We start from the raw sequence: 27,691 nt of genomic DNA, 5'->3' as shown, positions 1-27,691 counted from the left end.
GAAGGGCATAGGAAACCTAGGCTAGGACTCTGCTAACCAGATCAGGTAAATTACTTAAGGGAAACATGTACTTTGAGTTACTCTCCTTGAAGATGAGTAAGTGGCCTTCTCATCAGTCTCCTTTAGTGTTTTTGACAGAGACAGTCCTGGGCTGGGTGGATCTTCACTCTGACCAGCACCATATAGCTCTGTGGTTCTCAACCTGGCTGCAAAGTAGAATTACCTGGAGCGCTTTAAATAATCCTGATGCCCGGTCCTATCTCCAGAGATTGTAATTTAACTTGTCAGGTGTAGCTTGAACATCTGGATTTTAAAAACACCCCCCGCCCCTGACAAACCCCATGCGATTCTAAGGTGTGGCCAGCCTGGCAAACCCCTGGCATATAGTTAAGGTCTTCTAACAAACCTTCCTCTTAAAATCCACCATACTATCATTTAGCTTTCTGGTGCTCAGTTTTTGTTTTGTCACCTTTCTCCCGGCCCGACACACACGCATACTCCACAGGATGGTGACTTTCTATCTGTAGTCACACTACAATAGTCCCTAAGTTGAATTCAAGAGGTGTCCTTGGTATATAAGGAAAACCCTGGAGAGGAAAGCGATTCTCATGCAAACACGGTAAAAACAATGTTCACTCCCTGTTGTGTTTCTTGACCTGTTTTCTGGGGTGGTTTCCCACTTGCTGTTTTCATATTACAGAGTTTCCTAGGAGATAACACACTGTGGTTTTTATTCTCCCATCCTCTTGTTGACATTTGACAGACCTCCTAGTTGAAGACACCATGTCCCTGTGTGGGCCCTATTTCTCAGCTCCGGGAGCAAACTCAAAATCCAACGCACATACAGCTCAGCTTTGTAGCACTCAAGTGCGCTTAATTTCCACTTAAACTAATTCAGACTCCCGGGGAGCAAAGCCTGCGCCTCTTAACCATTCCGCTCTCTCTTCAGTTCCATTTTTTTGTTTACTTAAGAAAGCAGATATTTACATTTCCACTTGGCGACTCATTGCAGCTCCCCCCGCCCCACCAGCGTCCAGCACCGGAGAGCTCCTCTCCTTGCCCAGGATCCCTCTTTCCTCTGCTTGGGTCCCCAGAGGCCACTGACGATGGAGCCCCCGCCCTTACCCAGCCCAGCACCTGGTGTGAGCAAAGCCCTTCTCCACCCATCTCTTTCGGAGATTCAGAGCCCTGGCCCCGCCCAAGGCGCTAATTTAACTCAAATTGAAGAACTACCGGGCGCTGCTCCTACTTCCAGCTCCTGGCTCGAGCCTGCCTGCTTGGTCTTAACCTCAGAGACCGCGGAGCCCCAACGCCGGATCCCCGTCCCCGCTCGCCATGAGTCCCGCGCGGCGGAGCGCCCCAGTTGTGCTGCGCCTACTGGGCGGGCTGGCCCCGCCGCTGCTGCTGCTGCTCCTGCGTCCTCCGGCTACGTCGGGTGAGTGGGGGTCGGGGACCCCCCAGGGACCCCCCACCCCACCCCTCAGGCTAAACCTTTAGGCAGTGTGGGAGGGGCAGGGCCCGTCTCTACAACAACCGGAAAGTCGGCGGACCAGGGTCGCTGAGGAATGTCGGCATCCCTAATTGTTCCCGTAATCCTCTACCTCTATCAGCGCTCCTACTGGCACGATCTCTGGGGACGGGAAGAGGCTCTCAGCTGCTAGCCGGCAGTTAGGAAGCTTGCTGTGCTGGACCGCAGCTGGCAGGGTTTTAGGAGTGAGGCGTGGAGGGTACAGGGAGCAAACACCCGGAAGCCAAAAGGTAGGGCTCGAATAGAGCGAATCCTCAGCATCTCCTTAAGGGTGGAAGGCCAAATAGTTGACCACTCTCACCTCTCAACAGGGTCCAGTCGTGTACAGACTTGGCGCTACAAGTTTGCGCTGTCATCTCCTCCAGGTGTAACGTTCCAAGGGGGCGTCTGTCTTTATTGTGTGCCTAGCAACAGTATGTATGTGAAAGTCTAAAGCACTATATATATATTATATATGTACATATGTGTACATATGTGTGTGTGTGTGTGTGTGTATATATATATATATATATGTATGTATATATTAGATAACGAAGGGCAGGAATTTATTTTCGACTATTTTAGTTTTGAATTAATTGACACAGGAAGCCTAGCAAGTTCTCGGTATGTCAGCTGAGCATTGGATGGGAATGTTATGTGGGCATAGAAAGCCATTGCTGCTTCCCTTATTCGTCTTGGGAAAGGAATGCTGCAATGAATTGAAAAGTTGTATTTCCTTCAGTTCTGTTTTTTCCTCCCTAGGTGACTGCAGCCTTCCCCCAGATGTACCTAATGCCCAACCAGCTTTGGGAGCTCTTACAAGTTTTCCCAAACAAAGCACAGTAACATACAAATGCAACGAAGGCTTTGTAAAAGTTCCTGGCAAGGCAGACTCAGTGGTCTGTCTGGATAATAAATGGTCAGAGCTTGCAGAATTTTGTAATCGTAAGTTTTTCATTTCATTGTAGAAAAGTTATGGGAATGGAATGTTTCTTAAGTTTAATTTTATCCCTGTTTGGAGTGACTGGTAATCGATAGTTTTCTAGCATTATTAATCGCCAGGGTATACCTGTTGGCACTCCACAATCTAGCTAATTGACGGCATTGCTTTCTGGAATAGGTCCTGCACTTCGTTAACGGGTTTTTTTTCCCCCTTAACACTGTAACTCTTGAACTGAGTAATAGCAAAAATAAACAATAGGTACTGTTAAGGGAGTAAATTATATATAACTACATTTGGCAATTACCTTGAGACACATAACAGAGATCCTCTGTTTTCTTAAATTTCATTTTGTAAAGTAGGACTTACCCAATACAACTCTGTAGTGATATTTTTAAAAATTCTCAATTTTTATCTCAAAATCTATCATTATAGGCATAGCCCTAGATTAGCTTTGACATATACAAGTAAAGATAAAGGTAAGACTTGATTCCTGCCTTTGAACAACTTGGAGCAATGGAAGCTACAGTAAAGATAGAAACTGCCACAAGTATTTTTTGAAATCAGGTGTGAGATCACCTTTAACTTTTTATCTATCCATGATACAAAGCAGGAGGTTGAAGTACATAAGTCTTTGCACATGTATCATGTTTTAGAGTTTATAACTCCTCTGCATATAGTACTTCATCTAATCCTTCCGACAACTCCCTGAGGTTAGTTAGGGACTTATCCACATTTTACAGTTGAGAAAGCAGCCCCCAGTTAAACAACTTCCTTGAGATCAGGAGCTCCCTTATGCAGGAGAGCCAGGGTGGAAACTTGAATCTTTTGACTATAAATCCAGTGCCCCTTCCACTATACCGTGCCACTATAAATTCACATTTGCCTGGATGTTTACAGTTTGTAAATACTTTTAGGTCCACCATTGGCTCACCTGATCCTTGTCCCCGTAGGTTGTTCTGAGGATTAAATGAGTCTATATGTGTAAAACATTTAGAAGCACTCAATAAATATTAGCTATTATTGTTAACTATTATCGTTGTCCAGGACACTAGCCCAGGGATCTGGAAATACCAGTTATCATCTACCCCTGTGCTACATGGGGCAGGATAAGGGAACTGGCATTGAGTCAGTTCCAGAACTATGCCAGGCAACTTAAATGAGTTATATTTTCTAAATTGTGGGCATAGTGACTTCTATGTACCAAATCTACTTCACAGGCCTCTAGTAACTAGGAAATGAAAATTTATATGTGAATACGCTTGATACACTGTCAGTGCCATAGTGACATTAATATAAATACCAAATATGTACAAAGAAGTATAGAAAAAGGAGTGATATAGGACCAGATAATTAAACATAGGTTATAAAATAAAGTGATATTAATTTTTCTGTTGTTGCTTTTGTTAATACTTTTAGGTAGCTGTGATGTTCCAACCAGGCTACTTTTTGCATCTCTCAAAAAGTCTTATACCAAACAGAATTATTTCCCAGAAGGTTCCACTGTAGAATATGATTGCCGTTTGGGCTACATGAGGGACCATTCTCTCTCAGGAAAACTAACTTGCCTTCAGAATTTTACATGGTCCAAACCTGATGAATTTTGTAAAAGTGAGTATAATTTTTAAAGAGTATTCTTAATCATATGGTGTTTGGGGAAAATAGTGTTTCTTCCTTCACTCATAGTGGAACTCTATGTGTACATGTTATTATTTAGAATGATTCTTAAATGAACCATTGGAACCATTTTATTTTAAATTAGGGAAACTAAATACCTGTGAGCTAGAAATATTACTTTACTCACTGATTTCTCATTTAATTAGTTTAAGGTTACCTAAAATCAAATAGTGTATAGTCTAAATATGTTGCTTTCTTGAAACTGATAAAATGAAGGTACGATTTAAATAGTCTAAGGATAAGTAATATCAATGGTTCAGATGATGAATTTGCATAGATGTGCCTGATAATTTAATTGAAAAAATCAATTTGTATTCTCTTCTAGAAAAATCATGTGCTAACCCTAGAGAAATAAAAAATGGCTATGTCAGTATAACACATGACCTGTTATTTGGATCGCCCATCCATTTTTCATGTAATACAGGGTAAGTTTGGGTATATGAAACACTATATTTAACAAATGGAAAAACAAATTAGGATTTAAGATGGAAGCTTTTAGATTTGTAGCCAGTGTTTACAAGCTAGTAGCAATAAAACCACCCCTCTGTTCAAAGATCCTTTATCATGAACTCATCACAGTTAAATTTAGTAAAATGGGGCAAGAAAGGAAGATTTCTTATAATACCACCAAAATTCTCTCAATGGTTAGATTTCAGTACATATGTGATTCACTATAAAATTTTAAGTGTGATATGTATAGGAAAATACTTGTGATAAGTTGATGATCCTTGGAGAAATTAAACCCTTTCAGTATTAAATATGAAACCATTCTTTACCTAAATAATGAATTTGCATTTGTTTTTTCTATATACGAACAATCTGTTATAAAATATCATGGGTTAAAAACAATTATTCCTAGTGTGAAAATATCATTCTGACCTAAGATCTTTTATAAGTTCTCTATGCAGGGAAAAGGAACTTACTCACTGAGTATTGTCAGTGTCTCAGGTGCTGCTAAAACCTTTATACTCATTCTCTCAGTTAATATCTGCAAATTGAATTATGATATTTTATTCTCTGTGTGTATCCCTGTTCTTTATAAAACTATCATTATCACTTGTCTCCTGTACTAAACATAGATGTTTGGATCACTAATATCATTAGTATTAAATCTGGGGGTACTTTGAACCCTTTAAATAGAAGTACATTCTATTATTCTATGGTGTCTGTAGTGATCTTTTAGAACTCAGAAATATAAAATATTTAAGCATCTGTATCTTTTAAAAATGTTTTAAAACACTTTACTATTTTCTAACATGTGCCCTACCCAAATCAAAAATATTTTGCCTGTCTTATACTTTTTTTTTCTTTTTTTCGGTGAATATTTTTATTAAACTCTACTATGTAAAAGAAGCCTGGGGAGAGCTGCTGGGAGGCAGGCCTGGCAGCTGAGTCTTCTAGAGCAGAGACTCCTGGAAGCATATGGGTTTTCAGTTTCCTTCTGCTTGAGACGCTGCCTGGCAGCCCCAGGTTCCCAGGTTTTGTCCAGAATGAGTTTGTTCCTGCCACCTCCTCAGACAGAAATCTGGGTCTCTGGACCAGTCCTGAAATGAGGCCCCTGCGTGGCTTTGGAACAGGTCCGCAACCTCCACTGAACTGATGGTCCATTTGCTTTGAAGTCACAGCTGGGTCTTTTCCTGCCACATTTTATTAGGAAGATAAAACTATGTACAGGACACATCGGTGTCGGGGGTGAGGGGCTCACTGGAATTTCTACAAGGAGGCCCACGGCTGGAAGAAGTTCTCTTGTCCACCTGGTGCCTGGAAAAGGGCCGGGTGCGGCCCAGTACTCAATTCCTTCTTGCTTGTCTTTGATGGCCACCCAGAATCGCTCTTCCAGCAGGGAGAGCTCACTAATGAGGTCTGTGATGGCATTGGTGAAGGCCTCCTGGGGGCTGTAGTCCCTCTGCCTGCGGATGATGATCTTGTGTTCCAAGGTGGGGGGAGGGGTGTGCTTTGTAGCCAGCAAACAGCCCCTGTGGGTCCATCAGCAGCTGCGATTTAATGATGTTTCCTAGAGTGGTCTTCCTTGTTGACGGTGAACAAACAGGCATTGGGTACCTTGGTGTCCTTGTTAATGGTGATCTTCTTTTTGCCCTCAAAGAGCGAGAAGGACTTGAAGGTGGGAGGGGCGTTCATCCTAGCGTCGCAGCCGCCTCCAAAGCCGCCTTTTTTTATTCTTTAATGTCACCCTTTTAGATATAATTTTTTCTTTTCCTTTAAACTGCCCCATGGACTTTTATCAACTATTGTTTTGTCTCTATCTACTGGTGTCATAAATATTTTAAGATGATAATCTGGAGAATTTAAGGGAAGTCAAATATATGTGAATGGAACTTAATTTTTTTTCTTCCCTCATTGTTTTAGGTACAAATTAGTTGGTGCAACTTCTAGTTACTGTTCTCTTGCGGGAAATACTGTGGAGTGGAGTGATCCATTTCCAGAATGCCAAGGTAAGACTGAAAAATTCTAAGCACTCAGGTGTGGGACTGAATAATTAATAATAAATTGCTTCCTGCTCTTTAAGAATAACCCACAGTATGTATCTGTAGTACCCTCACCTTCCAATGTGTGTGTGTTTTATGTAATTTAAAGATCTCTATTAGTAATGCTTCTTAATTTATTAACTGTGCGGAGAAAGGATTAAAAACAAACTAAGGTTTATATTGTTCTTGGTCATCTTACCATTCCTTCTAAGAATCAAGTAAAATAGATATGTTTTTCCCCCCATAATTTTTAATTTTATGGATTAAAATGCCATTGATCAGAGGGTCTGTATGACTTGATCCTGTATGCCAAAATAAGTGGCAAAAGAAAGCATTTAACCCAGATCTCTTGATTTCAAACCCATAAGTCTTCTAACGCCTAGTGTTACCTATGTGTTCCTTTAAGGATTATTAACTGAGGTAGTTATGTAGAAGTGTTTTAAAGTGTGGTATATTATTTTATCATTAGAGAAATAACCTTACATAATAAAGAAGAAGTATGGTTTCTGTACTTGAAAATCTTATCTTCTCAAGGGGGGAATAGGACACAGAGATAATTTCCTAAATGGATATATCAAGTTAAATGTATGTGCATTAGAGACATATGTCTCCTGAAAATTGAGAGGAATAAATATATGTAATATTCTAAAAAGTTGGCTTTATTTCTCTCATTGTCATTAAAATTATTGCTAAGTGCAAGTTTTGGGGGGTTTTAGGAGCAGGAGACTAGAGTAGATGCAGTGTAATTTATCAAGAACTTATTGACTGACACTCTATGGTAGGGAATGTGTGGGGTCAACTGATACGAAGACAAATAAAATGAAGCCTTGCCAGCCAGGAGTTTACTCCAGCCACACCCATCTGGCGCCCTGCCCTCCCATAGCTACTATTTCTCCCTTTTTCTCATTATTATTTTCAAATATCCATCACTACTACCCACTATCACCTTTCCTATTTCCACCATCCAGTAAGGGATGCTGTAAATGATACTGAACCAAATATGGAAAGCAAGCAGGGGCTGGACCATATCTTTTTCTAACACAGGCAACAACTTGTCACAAAGCCTGAACAAGTGGTTTCCCAGTTGAGGCCAATATCTTTACAAGCAATTGCTGTCATGAGTGTCACAAATGTGGACACCAAGCACGTATTCCAGCATAGTAGAGCTTTTGCACTGCAAACCCACTCTCTTTTCGTGCTTGCCCACGGCTAGGCCAGGTTCTATTCTCTGTCTGGTATCTTCAACTCTGTGGTGAACATCCTGATGTTCATATTTTCCTCTTTGATTCTTTTATCTGTCTCTGCAACTCAGCAGGCACTGACATCTGAACCCTGCAGGAAAGAGCCCTTTGTCCTCAGCAACCCCAGTGTCTTCAATTATCCCTATTAAAGCCCTACTTCTCCTAGGGTTGATTTTCCACATAACTTTTCTGTTTTGACAGTACCAAAAACATCAAGTGGAAAGTATAAATTCTTAAGCAATGAGCTGTTTTACCGCAAGTATGCAGCCCTGGCCTCTATCAACACATGAGACAGCATTGATGTCCATGTGTGGATGTGGATATGGAGGTGTGGATATACAGAACGAATGAACAATGGACATATTCAAAAATTATCCTTGGTTATAAATCAATCAAGAGTGATAGTTGTTTACCTCTGAACAAAGCCTCAGTATCAGAAAGATCTGTTTTCCTCTCTCTCTGCCAATATTTTCTTTTTCAAAAATAATTTTAGTAGACTGCTAGTACATGCTAGCCTGGAATCAATCCCTGCTAGATAATATCTGTCTTTTTTTTTTTTTGCGGTACGCAGGCCTCTCACTTTTGTGGCCTCTCCCATTGTGGAGCACAGGCCTCCGGACGCGCAGGCTCAGTGGCCATGGCTCACAGGCCCAGCCGCTCCGCGGCATGTGGGATCTTCCCAGACCGGGGCACGAACCCGTGTCCCCTGCATTGGCAGGCAGACTCTCAACCACTGCGCCACCAGGGAAGCCCTCAAACTTGTCTTTTATCTTCCACCTATAACACTTTTAATATAGTTTATTATCCCTTGTCTGGACTATTGCGATAAGGGTCACCCCTAACATTTTCAGGGTCCAGGACAAGGGTATAATGGAAGTCGCTTGGCCTAAGACACAGACTTTCTCAAGTCAGTGCCCCCTTCTTGCACTGTGAGGGGTCTCTGATGTGTGTAAATGGATCGCTCGGCCTACACACCCAAGTCACGTCCCCTGTAACCCTTATCCCTACTCCATTGAACTTTGACCTAAAGGTGAACACATCCACAGTATAGACCATCCTCAAGAGTATGGACCAGGCGAAGACTTGAAGGGGGTGTTGGCACAGGGAGTTCTGGCTGCCAATTCCTGGAGCATGATTTAGAATGGGGTGGGGGAGGAGCTCTCATTGAACATACCCCCTCAGCCCTGCAGATTCCCCATCTAGTAGAGAGAGGCACAGCCAGAGGAGGGCCAGAGCATGGACTTTTAAGCTGTGGGAGCTAAGGCAGGAGTCCCATTTGCTCGAGTTCACAAGTGATACTGATTGCAGTGGCCTCCAGCCTCCATTCTTACACTCCATTAATGTTTCATCTATACTCTACCTAGTGATCCATCTAAGACACGAATGTGACTTGTCTCTTTCCTTCTTAAAGCTTATTAGTGTCTCCTCATTGTGTACAAAGTCTAAACTCCTCCATACAGTGTTCAAGGCTAGACATGATCTACCTGCTTCTCCATGCTTATGTCTTGCCCTCATCCTTTGCAAACTTCTGTAGTTGTCCAGATACCTCAGACTTCTTCATGCCCTCCCATCATTCCTTGTGACACTGCCTCTGCCTGGAAAGTCCTTCAGCCCGTTTTTTGCTTAGTTTTTTTTTTTTTCTCTTAAGGGTCTGCTCTTGTAGTTCTCCTAGAAGCTTTCCCTGACCCCTCAGGCTGGTTAACTGTCCCTCTTCTCTCTTTCCACACCACTGTGCATGCTTTTGTGATAATCCTCACCATTTCGTATTGAAATGATCTCTTTGAATGTCTTTTTCCACTGTATTTTAAGACAGAGGAACTGTATCTTATTCCGTTTTTCGCTTCTATTTATAGAACAATGCCCGGTATGTATTAGGTGCTCAGAAAATGTTGGAACTGAACTGATGGTAATATGTGTTGTCATCGCCCACCCAGCCCAGTGTAAATCAGATTAACTTGTTCTTGTTCCTTGCTTTGATCAATGGCCTAAAAGTAATTCGTAAATTGCTAGTATTCTCTGGATACTTAAGAGTATTTGTGTAATATAATTTGATGTTCACATGTGATCACATTGCTTTCCTGCTTAAAAAAAAAAAAAGAGAGAAAGAAAGAAAGAAAAACAACTTCATGGCTCCAGAGAACGTGGAACCATTGAATTTTTTATCAGGGCAACTGCGAGGGAGAGGCTTCTTTTTATAATATAACAAGCAATACTCTGCTTGTATTTGTCTTACAAATTCAGCTGCTCAGTAAGATTTACTTTAAATAAAAGGCCAAGAGTTAACACATGCTTAAAAAATTTTATCCTGAAAGTCAAAGTCTAATCCTGACATTTAAAATCTTTTGCTCTATCCAAAATTCCTGTTTCCCAAACTTGCCACTTAACATTCCCAACTCCTTTCATTTGGCATCTTTTCTCCTTGGAATGAAAAGCAGAGCCCTCTTCTCTGCTCTAAGAAGAAGGGTACATCTTAGGTTTAAACTCAAGTCCATTTACTTCCTAAATGGAAATCTCTGCCCTGCTTCATCTCACTTCTGAGATGAAATGCTTAATTTAGAAGAATACGTTTTTTTCTGTAAATAAAATCTTTAACAAATTTTAGTCTTACTTGTTTATAAAAATACTTTGCCAGTTTAATTAATTTAAAATATGTTGGAATTTTTTTAAAGAAATTTTATGTCCAGAACCACCAGAAATTGACCATGGAATGATTGAAAAGAAACAAAACAGTTACGCATATAGACAATCTGTAACATATAAGTGTATTAAAGGCTTCGCCCTGCATGGAGAGAGCTCTATCAATTGTACTGTAAGAGATGACCAAGGAGAGTGGAGTGGCCCCCCACCTGAATGCAAAGGTAATCAGTTTGCAGAGTTATATTTCTGGTTTATTCTTGCCTTTAGGTCTATATATGGGCATCTGAGAATCTATGAACTCCCTGAGAAATGAATGTAAAATGTTGTACATATGCGTATTTGCATTTTTCTGGGTGATACAGTTTTTCATCAGAATCTACAAGGGGTCTATGACTTCCAAAAAGGACGAACCACTGATGTGGAGAACATATGGTAACATATAAATAAATAAATACACACATGACCTTTATGAATATACACACACACACACACACACACATACACACACACACACGTACACATACACATTATATGTCTCATGTTTTTAGTGAATTAGCTTAAATTTGCTGTTTCTTACCATGTTACTTTCAGTAAGTCAATATAGATATCTCTTTGTTTATACAAAGAGTGTATAAAGTGGTTTATTTTATTTAATTGGGAGAGAATCTTAGATTGAACTAAGGGATCTAGATGATGATTATATATGTTGTGACAATGAAGAGAAACTCTTGCCTACCTGTTGACTTCATTGAATTATATTATATTTGTTTTCTGCCTCCAGAATTTCTCTCTTATTGAGAATGCTCTCTTCTTCATCTTTCTAGACCTCTTCTTCCCTCAGTGCTTTTTGATACTCAGGCTGTACTCTCAGAATCTTTAGAACTGTTTTTTAAGTATATTTTTGAAGAGATATTTAGAAGATCAATGAAGCTGGATTATAACATTTCACAGGACGAGGAGGTGGCATTTATTTAAGCAGTGTCATATTTGAATGCCAATATAATTCAAGCAAATACTACTTTTATAGTTATACTTGAATTCTATTAGATACTATTCTATTAGATTCTATTAAATTAGATTCTATTCTATTAGATTCTATTAAATTAGATTCTATTAAATTAGATTCTATTAAATACTATTGCTTGTTAATAATAGTTTTTTCATATAAATGGTATACATAAATATAGTGAGGTAATATTAAAACCATGTCGATGATTGTATAAAATGAGAAGTAAAAGTCTCCTCTAATCTTACTCTCAGAAGTAGCCACTGTTTACGAATTTTTGTGTTTTATTCTAGAAAATAAATATACATATACATATTTCTTTTTTTAAATCATATTCATTGTATGGATATATTATTTATTTAACCAGTCTCCTATTGAAGGGAATTTAGTTTTTGTTCTAGTTTTTAAAAAAATTATTTTACAAAAGGTGCTACAGTAAGTGTTATTGTATATCTGTTCATTGTACATGTGTGCAAATACATTTTTTACAATAAATTCCTTGCAGTATAATTACTGTGTCAAAGGTATATGCATCTAAACTTTTGAAACATTAACAATATTGTTTCCAAAGAAATTGTACCAATTTACTGTCCCACCAATATTGTATTTTTGTTCTCTGTACCATTAATGAAAATGGTTATTAAGATATGGAGATGTGATAGTATAAGTGGTGAAAATTTCATTTAATTGTTGAATTCATTTAATTGTGAGTAAATTTTGATATTTTAAAATTTAGCCATTTGATCCACTTCATATTTACTTTCCCCTGTTTTATTAAATCATCAGTTATTTAGAGCTTACAACTCTATGGCAATGCCCAAGGAAGTCATGGCAGGCCAGTGCTCCCATGACAACGACTGCAAAACTGGGTAGATTTTTTTTTTTTAATCATATTTTAAAGGCATAGGTTGTTCCCTCAGGGGAACAACTAGGGCTGAATGAGCTAAAATTCCTGGGGGTAGGGAGTGAAGGCAAACCATTCTGAGGCCCATCTGGGCTGAGGATCCATCTTGACACAGATAAAAGGCCATTGCCAGGAAAGAGAGACTCTAGCAAAGCTTTCAATAGTTGTGGTAAGCTAGGATAATGCACTGGAAATTGGAAGTCCTCAAATGCTGACCCAGTTTTTCCCAAGAGCCATTTGCTGATTTCTGGGAGTGCAGGTGAGACTGGGGAGCTAGACCCCAAGCTTCCAAAGTACAAAATGAGATCTCCCTGAACCTTATGGTATTTGGACAACAAACCCATCACAGGAAGAGGCTTGTATCAAGCATACAGCCAGTGTCCTCCTTACGACATTTAAGCTCATTTTGAAGCTGTGTGGGCAAGGAGGCTACGTTGCTGGACTGGGACACTGCTGAAGGACAGACTTGGCTCTCCTGCAGTCTCTCAGGGCTGAGGAAACAAAGATCCACCAGGCTGTCAAATCAAAAACCCAGAAGGTCCACTTCCAAGGAGCAGAGACAAGAGCAGAAGTAGACTGAGTCTTACAGAATCAGTCCCTCATAGGCTGAGTCCCTCATAGGCTGAGGATGTGATCACTTCAAACCAATCTGCCTATCAGAAAAGGAGACCCTCCCTTTGGTGGATCATATCATCTGAATTGTATGGCATATAATAAAAAATTATTAGATATGGAAAGAAGCAAGAAATTATAACCAAATTAGGAGAAATGAAAATGAAATAAAAAAGATCTGGATAATTGAGTCAGCAGACAAGGACTTTAAAATAAGTGTTTAATATATTTAAGATACTAACAGAAAAGATAAATAGAGAACTTCAACAGAGAATTGGAATCTATAAAAATGGTGTAAAATAAACATTCTGCAATGGGAAAATATAATATCTAAAGTTAAGGGCACAATAGATAGGTTTAACAGTGATTTGGATGTAGCAGGAGACAGTATTGGGAACTGGAAGAAAGGTTAATTAAAACTGAAGAACAAAGAGAAAAATGAATGTAAAATATAGATCATATTTAAGAGACATTTGAGACATGTTAAACTCTCCTAACATATGATAAAAAAGAGGGGAGAGAGAGAGAGAGCGAGGGAAGCAGAAGAAATACTCTAAGAGATAATGACTGAGAATTTTCCCAAACTGATGAAATACATCAACCAACAGATTCCAAAAGCTCTCAAGACTCTAAGCAGAATAAAACCAAAACCACTTCCAGGCACCTCATAGCAAAACTTTGGCAACTTAAAGCAATGATAAAAGCACTAAGACACATTGTTTTCAATTCTCATTTTACAAATGAGAAAACAAGCTTAGAGAAGTTGACAACAGTCTCTAGTATGTGGTCAAACAGGCTTAGGCACTGCTCAGTACTGCCTTATGATGGAGACTGCATAAGCAACCCAAAATCAAACAGGCACGGAAGGCCTAAAATTTTAATGTTAGATTTGTGACTCTCAGAATAGGACCTTCACATAATTTGCACTTGAGATATTTATTATCTCACCTAAAATCCAAAGAGGAACTAAACTAACCTATGTAAAGTTGGTAACCAACACAAGAGGGGAAAAAGGGAGTTATTTTATTCTAATTGAATTTATTGCTTTAAAAAAGAAGTGAAACAAAACAAGTTCCCAAGGTCACTAACATGTCCTGAAAGCTTTGGAAAAAGTAACTATGTTGTGATTATCTTTGTTGGTTCAAGGTTGCATCCTGCTGTTCTTTGGTCTTGGCATGAGGTAAAGAAGACAATTTATGAGAAAAACTATCTTTATTTGGGGTGTGTCACTGAATGAGATCACTGCCAACTCTGACTTTGGTTTCCTTTTTCACATAGAAAACAGTTTTAAGAACCTCAACACTACTTGGGTGTAAATTCACTTTAGTTGCCTAAAGGTATAATTTATTTCAAAGCAAAGACAATATAACATTTTAGTTCTTTGGGAAATACATGAGAATACTTGGTTTCCTAAAAATCATATTTAGTTGTTTGTGAGGAAAGAGAAGAGTCATACAGAAAACAATTGGTTCCTAAATTTTAACTTGGACAACATTATTTAGCTAATTTTTTAAATAACATTTTTCCTCCACAGAAACCTTTCAAATTGACAAAGTCACACCAGCAGTTCAGAAACCCACCAGAGTACATGTTCCATCATCTCCTCAGAAATCCACCACAGTGAATGCTCCAGCTACAAAGGTCCCACCAACTCCTCAGAAATCCACCACTGTAAATGTTTCAGGTACAGAAGCCCCACCAACTCCTCAGAAACCCACCACTGTAAAGGTTTCAGGTACAGAAGCCCCACCAACTCCTCAGAAACCCACCACTGTAAATGTTCCAGCTACAGAAGTCTCATCAGCTCCTCAGAAACCTTCCACAGCAAATGATTCAGCCACAACAGCCCCAAATTCCCCCATATCAAACACTGTCTCTACAGCAGCTCAGAATCCCATCATGGCAAATGCTTCTGCATCACAGGCCACACCAACAACCCAAAGATTCACCACGGCAAAATCTTCACTTACACAGAATCTTAGAGCAACACAAAAGTCCACTGCTGTACATACCCCAGTGATCAAGAGTCTCCATGCAACACAAAGATTGACCTCTGCTCATGTTACAGCAACAAGGAGTCCAGCTGTTCACAGGGCAACCACACGTTTTCATGCAACAAGCACACCTAAAGGAGGAGGAAGCTCTACTTCAGGTCAGTTGACTACTCTGTTCAGGTTTCCAAGTATGGATTTTAGGTGCTATGGTGGAAATTTCAAATTGATTGGGATTATAAAATTAAATAGTCTCTGGTTTATTGTAGCAGAGTGTCTTCATACTGATGTTCTGACTTTCTTCAGAGGCAGACTTGGATTGTGCTAGGGCACACCTTTAAGAAAGAAACATTTTGCAGTAATATAGAAAAATGTTGTGGCTCCATAAAAGCAATGCTAAATTAAGGTCAGTGAAGAAATTCTGTTTTTGATGTTAGCTTTAGGGAGTCACTGAATTCCTCAAGACCCCTCAAAGATTCAAATATGGATAATCCTTAAGGTTTATTTCTGGGTCTGATTCATTGACAGAGACCCATCCTTCAAGCATGCTAACGGAACTCTCCAGATTCCCTAGAGTTGCTAATTTGGTAAAGCACCTTAATAGTATCTTCTAAGTAATTAAAAACAGAGTTCTTTGAAATAGTTCATATTAACTCTTTAAATGACAGTTTTCATGAAAGCAGAGTAAAATATGCTGTAGATTTCAGAAAAACCTGTTGAGTGAATGAAACCCCTCTTACTAATTAATGCTGTTTCAGACCACCCAGATGTCTTCTTGTTTTACAACTTGCTTAATGTATAGCTATATTAATAGACATTCTTGTTCTCTAATAGAGATATGTGTTTTTTGTTTGTTTGTTTGTTTAGTTTTCTTGGAAAATCTCAATAGGACTGAGCCAAGAGATAATTTTTAAAATTATTTTCATTTTTCATTGACGTCAACACACAGAAAACTTTGTGAAATATACACATAAGGCTTAATAACTTTTCTAAAGCAAATATTGGTATAACCACCACATATTTCAAGAAATAGAGCATCAGCAGCCCCTCACTTTCCAGATGCCCTGTTGATTCTGAACTCTATTCTCTGACTTCTCCAACCAGTGAGACTGTGGCTTTCTGCTCCCTGCACCAAGTGGCCTAGGGATTTCCCCCTGCAGCATCCATGCAAATCTCACTCCCTGCAGCTTAACCCCTGCCTGAGCTCTTCAGCTTTGATTAGTTTCTGTCTGAGTTAGTTTGCTCTTCCATGCCTTCAAATCATTGTTATTGTTGTTTTTAAAATATGTTGTCCAGATTTTGTAATTGCCATGATCAAGTTCATTTGGCCATTACCCAGAATCTTTAAGAACTTAAAACATTACAGGTATTATTGTTGAAATTTCCTTTGTATGTTTCTTTATTCCTTTAGGTAAAAGGCCAAATACCCACAAATACACAAACTCTCACTCCATTTATTTCCCCTTTTTAAAAGGGGAACTTCAATTCCTGCCTTCTTAAAAAAAATTTTATTGAAGTATAGTTGATTTACAATGTTGTGTTAATTTCTTCTGTACAGCAAAGTGACTCAGTTTTATATATATATATGTATATATATGTATATGTATATATACATATACATATGTATGTTTTCTCATATTCTTTTCCATTATGGTTTGTCACAGAACCTGCCCGCTTTTGATCACTCTTCAGTGGCATCAGATAGTTGTGTTTTTTAGAATCGTGTTTTATACATTATGACCATACTTTCATAATGATTTCATACATTTAATAATGGTTATCTTGAGGCCTATTTTGCCATTACCTGAATATTTTTAGGAACTTAAACATTACAGATCTTACTGTTAAAGTTTCCTTGCACATTTCCCTGCTCCCATTTCTCTTGCTCTAAGGCAATCACTGCAAGCTTCCTCTCTGTTTTTATTCTTATGCTACATGTATGTCACCATAAGTAGTATATATTATTGTTTTTTAAAAAAAATTATTTTATATTGGAGTATAGTTGATTTACAGTGTTGTGTTAGTTTCAGGTGTACAGCAAAGTGATTCAGTTATATATATACATATATCTGTTCTTTTTCAGATTCTTTTCCCATATAGGTTATTATAGAGTACTGAGTAGAGTTCCCTGTGCTATACAGTAGGTCCTTGTTGATTATCTATTTTATATATAGTAGTGTGTAAATGTTAATCCCAACTTCCTAACTTATCCCTGCCCCCAACCTTTCCCCTTCGGTAACCATAAATTTTATGTTCTAAGTCTGTGAGTTTGTTTCTGTTTTGTAAATAAGTTCATTTGTATCATTTTTTTAGATTCCACATACAAGTGATATCATGCAATAGTTCTCTTTCTCTGTCTGATTTACTTCACTCAGTATGACAATCTCTAGGTCCATCCATATTGCTGCAAATTGCATTATTTCATTCTTTTTTATGGCTGAGTAATATTCCATTATATATATGCACCACATCTTCTTTATCCATCCATCTTTTGATGGACATTTAGGTTGCTTGCATGTCTTGGCTGCAAATAGTGCTGCAGTGAACATTGGGGTGCATGTATCTTTTCGAATTAGAGTTTTCATCTTTTCTGGATCTATACCCAGGATTGCTGGATCATATGGTAACTCTGTTTTAGTTTTTTAAGGAACCTCCATACTGTTCTCCATAGTGGCTGTACCAATTTACATTCCCACCAACAGTGTAGAAGGGTTCCCTTTTCTCCACACCCTCTCCAGCATTTATCATTTGTAGAATTTTTGATGATGGCCATTCTGACTGGTGTGAGGTAATACCTCATTGTGCAAGCTTCCTCTCTGTTTTTGTTCTTATGCTACATGTACATCACCATAAGTAGTACATATTATTGTTTTGTATATTTTTTATAATTTAAACAGTATGCCATATATTTCATTACCTAACTTGACTTTTTGCACTCAACATTGCTTTTGTGGCTTATGTTGATATATTTAGATTCAGTTCATTAATTTTAACACATATGTGGTTACTGACTTCTTAAAATTTTATGGCATCTCTGGGCCTAAAAGTTTTAGGTTGAATACATCCAATTTTTAATAGGGCAAGGCAAAGAGAAACAAGTTCCACCTTATATAAATTTGTTATAGAGCTAAATTTGTTGAAATATTTTTTTCTGCAAGAATACAAGATAGTTTAACAAATTTAACCTAAACCTAAGTCAATTATTGTGATAAACAAATATTTGGGATCAAATTTCTCTCATATACAATTAATTTACCTTTTAAATATTATTTACTATTTTTGCTCTTATTGAAAAAATAATAGTAGCTACTACTTACTGAGTGTGTTCCATAGTGTCATGTACCATGCACCTTCCATTTGTTAGTATTAATCCTTACAATAACCTTGACTTGCCATCAAGTCATACAACCAAATTTACATGGTGTTTGTTTCAGTATTCAATAACTCATTATCGTATTTTATGTTTATAGTGTTGACTCTGTTTAATAGAGATAGCACTGCTATATATGTTACTTGATTAAGTTAATAATGTATAATTGTTTTCATCAATTTATTTACAATTATTTCTTTTAGTTATGAAAATCTGAGTTACTTTTGAACTTTCAAGTACTGTTGTTGATAAATTTATATATTTGTGAAATTGCTAGCAAATCAATGACTTTAAAATATTTTTAGTTTTGTAATTCTTTCCTTTTTTTTTTTTCTTTAGTTGCTAGCATCATTGCATCGGGTAAGTGTGGCTCTCTGGCAGTTAACAGAACTTGTCCTCGCTTTCGGAAGTGTAATCTATGTTCCTGGAAAATTATATTGTCTTTTAAGTGTCTTAGGAATACTATTAAAACACAGTGTTTACGGATGCCAAAGAGAAAACAGGTAAATGCATTTTATCGATGTGTTTTGTACTACCATCAGGTGCTTGGTACGTTCCTAAGTATTCCCCACCATGTTCTTGTTCCAAGATAATTTTAGGACAACTTCAAATCATTTGGCCAATTGATCAAGTATTATTGTGTGCCTGTTGTCTCAATACATCTCATTCTAGTGGCTAAAGAACCACAAGAGGAGAGAGTTATCAATACAGTTTCTATCATCAAGTATTTTATAATTAATCATAAACTACTCCTTGACCATTTCTGGATGTCTGTCTTATCCCAAGTAAAACAAAGAGTCTTACCTTTGGTTATATCCTCTTCATTTTCCCTTCCCTGTCAATGGTTTAAAGTTATCTTTAAAAAGTATTCTGTTTCTATAGGCATGAGGCCAAAAACATACCTGTGTTGCAGTTTCTTCTAGCATTTGGTCTAGTCCTTTTCTTGTTCGTAAATAAATTATTTGATGTTATGCATTAACAAGAAGATTAATAAACTCCTAAAGAAGATGGTAAAATAAATGTTTGTTAAGAAGCAATACAGCTAAATAGGCATATATTGATAAGTAATGTCTAATGGAAAATATTAAAAAATGAATTTTTTGATTTATGTGTTAATAAGCTGAAGTCTCCTATCTTATGCATGCGTGAATTAGCCAAGGGTCTATAAAACTGAAAGCAGGTACTTGTTTTATTATTTTCATTGTTATTTATTATAGTTTTTATATTTTAAATGAACCTCTTTTAAGCTAAAAGATTTATGTTGAAAGATTCCAACAGTTAGAATTCACTTTGTTCATTCTATATTTTAAATAAAAATAAATGTATTCTAAATGAAAATCTCATGATTTAATGATTTGATGACATTTTTAATAGATGAGCTTAAAAATTTAATAGGTGAGCTTTTTCTTACAAGCTCAGTGGCATTCAATGAAGGTTTGAGGTGCTTATTATTTTCTCTGAAATTCTTTAAGTGTATACTGTGTGCTTTCCCAGGAACCTTCCCTTAGGGTTAGTTTTAATTCCTACATGTGCTCAAAAATAAAGAGGAACTCCTTCCCTCTTCTATCAGACATATGACAATATTTTTCTTTAGGATCCTATACTTGTAAAATATAAACCTGGAAATTATTGATATTTTTACTTCTTAAATGTATTCTGTGAATGCGGTCACTTTTCTCATTTTAAAGATAAACTCTATAGCAAGGAAATTGCTTTTATTGATTACACTGCAGTGCACATGAATGATACAAATGATATTAGAACTTTGCAAGTATTTAATATTTTTCCTATTTAATTCTGCTAAGAAGTAGAGACTGACGACTCTTCCCAGAACTTTCTAATCTGCTATGTAAGTGAAGCCTGCATTTTGATTTTTAAAGCTATTCTCTGCTGGCTCTGTATCAGTGTTTTTCAAAAAAATTTTTTTTCATTATTACCCTCTCCCCCTCAAGGAGCTTTTAAGGCATTTTTTCTTAATCATCCCTATGAAATAGTAATACTACAGATGTAATATAAATCTATTTATGTACTGTATGCACATTTGTACTTTATACATAAAAAAGTGAGATTTTTTTTTCCCCTCTAGGGATGATACTAACCCCATTGAGAATACATGCTCTATATATTTGTGGGGTTTTTGTTTTTGTTTTTGTCAACAGTGTCATATAGAAGGAAGACTTGTGCTTTGGAGTCAGTCAGACCTTGGTTTCAATCCTCTTTTGGATTTTTTTTTTCCATTTAGTAATAATTCAACCCAAGTGATTTGCTTAATCTCTCTGACTCCCAATTTTCTCATTTATGAGATGGTGATAATGATTCCTATTTAAAGTCTTGGAAGCTTAATGAGATAACAGATGTGAAAACTACTAGCATAGTGCTAAAAATTGAATAAATCCTAGCTTTAAGAATTCATTTTTATTTTATCACTGTTTTCCTAAGACGGATTTCTGATAATTTTATCATTCTCTCTGGCCACACCAAAGAATAAGAACAGTCCTTTATTAGAGCAATATTTGTGTGTTTGGTGTGTGACGAGGACTGTACTGAAATATGCCTATGTATTATTTCATTTACTTCTCACAACAATCCTATAATGTAGCTATGTTCCACTTTTTAGCTGAGAGAACTGTGGCTTTGCAAGATTCTTAACTTGCTCAAGGTCACACAGCTATTAGGCTCTTAAATAGACACAGATGACTAGCTTCTTCAGCACTAATACTTGAAAGGATAGAAAAATTCTTCTCCTAGAGCTGCAGAACTCAAATTTGACAATTAAGATAGTCCTGATTCTTTACAAGTATTGCTTTTTTTCCCTCCATTGCTGAAATTCTATAGTGTGACATTCATATATCCCTTGTGGGAATTAATAGGTCAGTTGGAGGAATATTAAAGAAAAAATTAGAGAATGCTCAGTGAAATATCTAAAATACTTTTTCTTTTAAATATCACATGCTTATTGACTTATATCTTTATGTTAAATAGAATTATAAGGAAGAACAAAACCTATTCATAGCTTTCTTAGTTTTTCATAGTATATAGACTGCATTTCCACTTTATGAGATGTATAAGTGAGACCTTTCGAAATGACTGGATGAATCCACATTTCTTCAGAAAAGGAGACAAGTCTCATTTGATAATACCAGATCTTGTAGTTAGGTTCTGACTTGGGTTGTTCGGGAATGGAGATGATACTCTATATATTAATGTAATACCCATCTAATACAAATTTTGTTTGAGTAATCTCAGGTATTTTTATTGAGAATATTGTGAACAGTTAAAATCATGCCCTGAACCAGGGGTTAGAAATAGGTTTTCTCTGGTGATAAACTCATTTTCAGTCTCAGTGTTCTCATCTGTGAAAAGAATATCATGCAATGCAATTTAATAAATATTTACTGAACACTCTTTACTATTTACAAGTACCATGCCAATTATTGGAGATAATGAGATAATAGGTGACAAATTGCCTTGCAGTGTTTTAAGTACTAGGTAAATATAATTCTACATAATGGGGAACATTACTAAATTACTCCTTTTACATTTTCTAAAATTATGTAGTTTTCCTACCTATGATCTCTTCAATGAATAATTAAGAACACTGGAATCGTAATCATAGTTTCATTTATAATTTTATAGTTTCATGTAGCTCAAGTTGTGTCAATCTTAAATTAACACTGATTCACCTTTGGGTGAATGCTAAGATCATTGCCTTTATACTTTAAAGTTTCCTTTGTTTCTAATTTGCAAAATAATACTCTCATTAATTATTAATTATTGAGGAATCATTTATTTAGAATTATATTTCTCAATTTCTGTATTTTGCACTGGTTTTCTGTTAAAACATCAACCTCCACACACTTTCTTCCTGAATCACTTATATGTGCTGATCAGTGTTCTAAGAATATTCCTAAGTTATGTCATCCAGACATTCTGGATTGCTTTAAAATTTTCTATTTTCATTTATCATTCAAACTGAAAATGGGATCTTTCTGCATCATTTGAAAATGGTAGGATTAATGGGAAGTGGTGAAAGGAAAAGAAACCCCAAATTTTTGAGGAGCCATGATTTATTTTATGAGTACAGTCTTTTCAAACTAATGCTATGGTGCTAAGGGATCAATTAAAGAAATTGATTGGGTAAAATAGTATAAAACCTGTGGTGGAAACAGCTATTTTTAAAATTATGTATCGACCTGGCCGTTCAGTTGTGCGACATCTGTAGTATTTTGCTGATTTGGAACCAGATACACTTGTTAGTCATATTACCTTCAGTTGCTTTTCTAGTGTCATCTATAATTTTCTTTGTAGTACAGATCAAAAGAGTAGAGTTCAAGGATTTGGAGGGTGGAGTGGGGAGGTAAAGGGAGACCCAAGGTGGTGAGGGGAAAGGGCAATGGGTGGTTTTAAGAAGAAAGTTTATGTGTAAAAGTCAAGGTATAAAAGTTTTTTGCTGTTATTTAACTTATTTAACCAATTATTTTCTGTTGCTCAACTCAAAATAGTGCATTGAATCTTGAAAGTAAATATTAGTTTTCCTAAAAGAAATTTTATCTGCAACAGACTAAACACTGAAAAGCGTTTCTATAGGCAAAGTATGTTTTACTCTCGGTGCTGAGATGATGATACCTTTCCTATGATGGGAAAATACCTACATCTCTGTTACCTTTATAAACTAAGTAAATGGCCTTCCCATTAACCACATATGGACGTGTCACCTTTCTGAGACTCAGTTTAATTATCTACAAAATGAGCGTGAACTCTAAGATGCCTTCTAGTGCTGAAATTATATAATACAGTCATCATATTTAAATCAGTGATCAAATCATTTAAAATTAAGCATGGTGGGGTTGAAACACTTTAGAATCCTCTCAAACCTGTCAAATTTTATTTGAGCGTTGTGATAATTCATTCTAAATATTTCATCTTTCCTTGAAAGAAAACAAGATAAATAACATGCAGTATTTACTGTCAGAGTTGTGACATAAGCAAGCAAGCAAAATATAATTCATGTCTCCTATTTTTTAACTTGCCTCGTAATTAATATGTTTGTCACTGTGAACTACTGTATATAGAATTGTTCATGTTTCTATATTAACTGTCTTATCAAATTCTTTCCCCCTCAAGGATGTGTTGCTGGTACTCTAATAATTGGTACCATGATTCTAGTCAAAATTTTCTGGGGCAGTGGAAAATCAGGGTGAGCAGAAATTCTGATGATTTTTAAAAATTTATTCTTAGCTTCTTTCCAGTAAAACTTGACAGTATGCCAGTAGATAATTTTCTTAGCTTAATTGCGTTTTTTGATATGCTGTCTCTTTATTCCTTTTGTCTATGATTACTATCCTGGATGAACAGACTCTGTGTCTTAAAACATTTTTAGATTTCTCAGTATATACGAGGACATTAAGTGATTTGAAAGCCGAAGTCTCATTGCAATCTATTAATCAACTCACCTTTTTCTCTACTCAGTACAATTTATGAGAGTATCTGTGTGTGCACAGAAGCAAAAAATTTTAGAAAGAGAAACTCTAACATATTGTTAAATTGCCTGTGACTAGGCCTATTAATAAATTGCATTTATTAACAGATGCCCGTCTAGCCAAAATCAGCCCAGTGGTTAAGAGGGCAGGCTCTGGAACCTGACTGCTTGGTTCCAATTCCGGGTCTACTATTTAAATGCCATGTGGCTGTGAGCAGCTTAACCTCTCTATGCCTCAATTTTCTTGTTTGTAAAAATGGGGGAAATATAGTACCTGCTTCATGGGATTGTAGTATCTATTTCATGGGATCAAATGAATTGCCATCTGTAAAGAGGTTAGAACCTTACTTGTCACATGGTAAGCACTCAGGTGATAAAACAACAACACACAGAAAAAAAGATCAGTATTTGAAACATCTGACCTGCATTGAATTTACATGTGTTAAGTATAAAGTCATGGTTGGCTCCGATGTAGACAGAGTATTATTTAAATTGACTGTCTTCTGTTTTGTAGATTTTGTTGTGCAGAAAACTAATTGTGGAGTTCATATAAACTTGAATTCTTTCTGAAGTGCCCTAATACCTATTTTTTCATCACTTAATTAAGAACAACTATATTTTAATGCTGCTACTAAATTGCCTATTTCAATTCTTTGGATGATGTGAGGTATTAAGTTGGTACAGAAGTCTCAGCAAAACTACTCTGGAAAAAAGAATAAACCACCAATCTTCTCTACTTTCTTACATTTGGTCCAGTTCTCCTTTTGAATTGGAGCATTATTAATTTACTTCTAAAACCATTGCTCTGGGGCTTGGTAGATGAGGGGAGTGGAATGTGATGAGTTGTCTCTCTCTTGGCTGTCTCTTGGCTATCATTACTTTTTTAGGTACTTTGGTAAAATAATAGACCATCATATTTTTAATAGAATGAAAAGTGCTGAAATGTAGAAGGAAGGAATATTTGTTTTATATTTTATTGGGATTTTGCAGTAAACCTAATTCTTCTATTTCTGAATCAGAGGAAATTCATGCAAACCTCTAAGAAAGAATTTGCCTGTTTTAATGTGCACTTAAAAACACTCCACTTGCCTTATTTTGGAAGTATAAGATGTTGAGGGTAAGAGCTAACTTTATACATTCCTGGTTATTCTCTGAATTTCATACTGATTTAATTAAAATTTGATCTTAATGAGACAGGAGAAAGAGTTAATGCATGTGATGGTGTGATGTACCTTCACCTGGTGATCCTTTGTGTTTGCCTATCAAAGGATTTATTTGCATCTTTTAGAAGTGTTGGATATATATGATAAATTTTAGTTTATGAAAAGAATGTGATTGTAAGCAAATGCTGATACTGCTTTTTGAGTGAACTTAAACTTTTATAATTCAATCAGTATTTTCCTTCTCTACTATTCAGCTCTTACTACACACATGAGAACAACAAAGCATTTAATGTTGTTTCATGATTTGTGACTGGTGATGCTACGAAAGTAAGACCTTCTATTAATTTACAACAGGTATATGGTTCAATAAAATCAACTTCTGTATCTTGGAAAATGCCCATTAACACAATTAGCTTGATATCTATCTGTGACTATTAAAGGACAATAGAGGCTTAAACCTCTGTTATTGTCAGAATTGTTTTTCTTTGTTGAACGAGTGACTAACACAGTAAATCTTTCATTAATATGACGTGTCTTCAGTCTTTCACTCTTCAGCAGTATACTCATCATCTCATCCTGTGCTTTATACTCAGTTTATTGAAATGATTAGATGCTCACAATGCTACAAATATCTGGAAAAAACAAAAGGTTGATACATTAGGGCTTACAAATAGGAATGCCTTCATTGTGACTACTTGCATCATGAGATGATTGGCCCATATTGTGTTTGCTCCTCTGTCTTGCTTGGTGACTTTTAAAGTTTCCAGTGTTTAAGAAATATTAAATCTATTTTAACGTGTCTTTTCTAAGTCAAGTTTACAGATCTTATCTGTTTTATGTTGTTAGGCAAAATTATCACGCAAAACTAACTTAATATGTATGTACCTGTGAAACCTTCTAGGTGTCTTCTTTTGATTAAACTTTCTTCTGTTCCAGGGAGTTTTCACTGACTTTTAATCTGAAAGAATCTTAGTTGAATCCAGCTTGGCCACTTAATCTCAAGAAACTAAAAACTCAAGTGTCATGTTTTAGTTGGTATTGCTATAACTACCGAACTCTAAACTATGCTGGCTGAGGTTGTCCATACTATAACTTACGAATTTTGCACTTGTTTTGCACCCCAAATTAACCAACTAATTCTTTTTCATGGTTTATCACATAGTAACTAAAAAAATAATGTTTATCACCAGTAAATAAAATTATTTTGATTTAAACTTTTTTTTTAACTTTCAGGACATATATGTATGACATTGACAGTTTTGCTTATGATGCTAGTAACTATTGGCTAACTGAACCAAAGAAGAGTTGAGAAGAAAGTGCACATGAGTACACAGAATATTTCTAATTTTGTAGAACTTTCTGGTGGAGCGAACACAGTATATGTGGTAGTGTTCTTCGTTTTGCATGTTATCTTGTCTTTAAGATGCATAAGAATGTCCACGAAGCAAGGAAAAACGAATCTGTCCTGGAATCACATTCTCAGCACTCTTAAGACTCTTGAAAATAGAAGAACTCACAAGATTGAGAGTGATTACTTTCATAAAAGTGTGGGAAAGTGGAAAGATTTGTTGATACTTAGAATGTGAGCAAGAAGAAAAGGAAAAAAAGTGAATTTTTTTTCAACAAATGTGTAATGTTATTTTTACTTACAAAGGACACAACAAATTAAAAACATTAATTGGATATTGAAACCAAATAAACCACTCTCTTCTAAGAAAAATTGCCAAAGACTGATGAAAAATGTTTCCTTTTATTCCTAAAATAATCCTTCCTGACTAAAAGGCATTTTCATCTTTTCTTATTCCATTAAAATGAGTCTGAATCAGTTGGCAAAATTTTTTAAAGGAAAAACATGCCAATGACCCAAGAGTGTCGAGTTTCTTGGGTTATTTGGTGACAAAGGAGGAATACAGAATGAAGGAATAATTCTTCCTTTGTCATACAAGTACAGATAGTGAATTAGCTCCTTATTTGTCAGATAGATCAGCTATAATTTTGTTCTTAAGATAATGTAAAAAAAAAAACCAGCCCTGTGAAAGGGTGCAAGGTGTCTTTATTGACTTAATGTCTTTAAAGGTCTCCAGAGATATTATAATATTAATATAAGAAAAGATTCTGTATTTCTAAAGTGAGATGTTCATATTCAAATTGTAAATCTTATTCTTTTGTAATATTAAGCTTAATTTATATTTATTTATATTTTACATGTATACCAAAAAAGTTCAAGAAGATAAGTAAAGAAAAATTTGTTTTCCCTAAAAAGAAATAATTGATCACACTTTTGTCTCAGGTGGTATTTGACATTTATTTTCTTAAATGTAAATAATTTACTTATAAATAAAAGAGTCCCTTCCTGCCTTTCATAAGTAGTTTAGAATGCCGCCCTTTGGTTATCCTAGGGTGAATCATTTTCAGTTACTTTTAATGTATCACTTGTTATTGAATTACCTAACTGGCAATCACATCAATTTCCAGATTCTTAATATGTTCTTGTCATCTTGTCAATTACATGTTAAGTGTTGGAATAGACTAGAATATATACATAACTAAATTTAACAATAATTATTTTGTCATATTGCTTCATCTTCTTTGTTGTTAAAGTATTTTAAAATAAATTCCATTAGCATCATGGCATTTCACTATAAATACTTAAATATGTATTTCTAACAATAAAGACT

The 27,691-nt window shown here is 36.2% G+C and overlaps 1 protein-coding gene and 1 pseudogene across 4 annotated transcripts; one reads left to right on the top strand and one right to left on the bottom strand.

Moving 5' to 3' along the window:
* Window positions 1-1,248: 1,248 nt before the first annotated feature.
* Window positions 1,249-27,691, top strand: CD55 (CD55 molecule (Cromer blood group)). Of its 4 annotated transcripts, XM_059995490.1 has the most exons (11): window positions 1,249-1,435; window positions 2,270-2,452; window positions 3,867-4,058; window positions 4,450-4,549; window positions 6,492-6,577; window positions 10,521-10,709; window positions 14,545-15,162; window positions 18,711-18,731; window positions 23,496-23,568; window positions 25,268-25,367; window positions 26,247-27,691. In XM_059995490.1, the coding sequence occupies exons 1-10, from the start codon at window positions 1,336-1,338 to the stop codon at window positions 25,314-25,316; spliced, it is 1,611 nt and encodes a 536-aa protein (XP_059851473.1). In that variant the 5' UTR covers window positions 1,249-1,335; the 3' UTR covers window positions 25,317-25,367; window positions 26,247-27,691. The 4 variants fall into 4 exon arrangements, with proteins under 4 accessions (XP_059851473.1, XP_059851482.1, XP_059851489.1 ...); XM_059995499.1 differs by lacking the exon at window positions 23,496-23,568; XM_059995506.1 differs by lacking the exons at window positions 23,496-23,568; window positions 25,268-25,367.
* LOC132425691 (DNA-directed RNA polymerase II subunit RPB11-a pseudogene) lies at window positions 5,638-6,263 on the bottom strand (annotated as a pseudogene).

This window comes from Delphinus delphis, chromosome 1 (assembly GCF_949987515.2).
Source record: "Delphinus delphis chromosome 1, mDelDel1.2, whole genome shotgun sequence".
Classification (NCBI taxonomy): Eukaryota; Metazoa; Chordata; class Mammalia; order Artiodactyla; family Delphinidae; genus Delphinus; species Delphinus delphis.
This window is presented reverse-complemented; position numbering and strand designations above follow the sequence as displayed.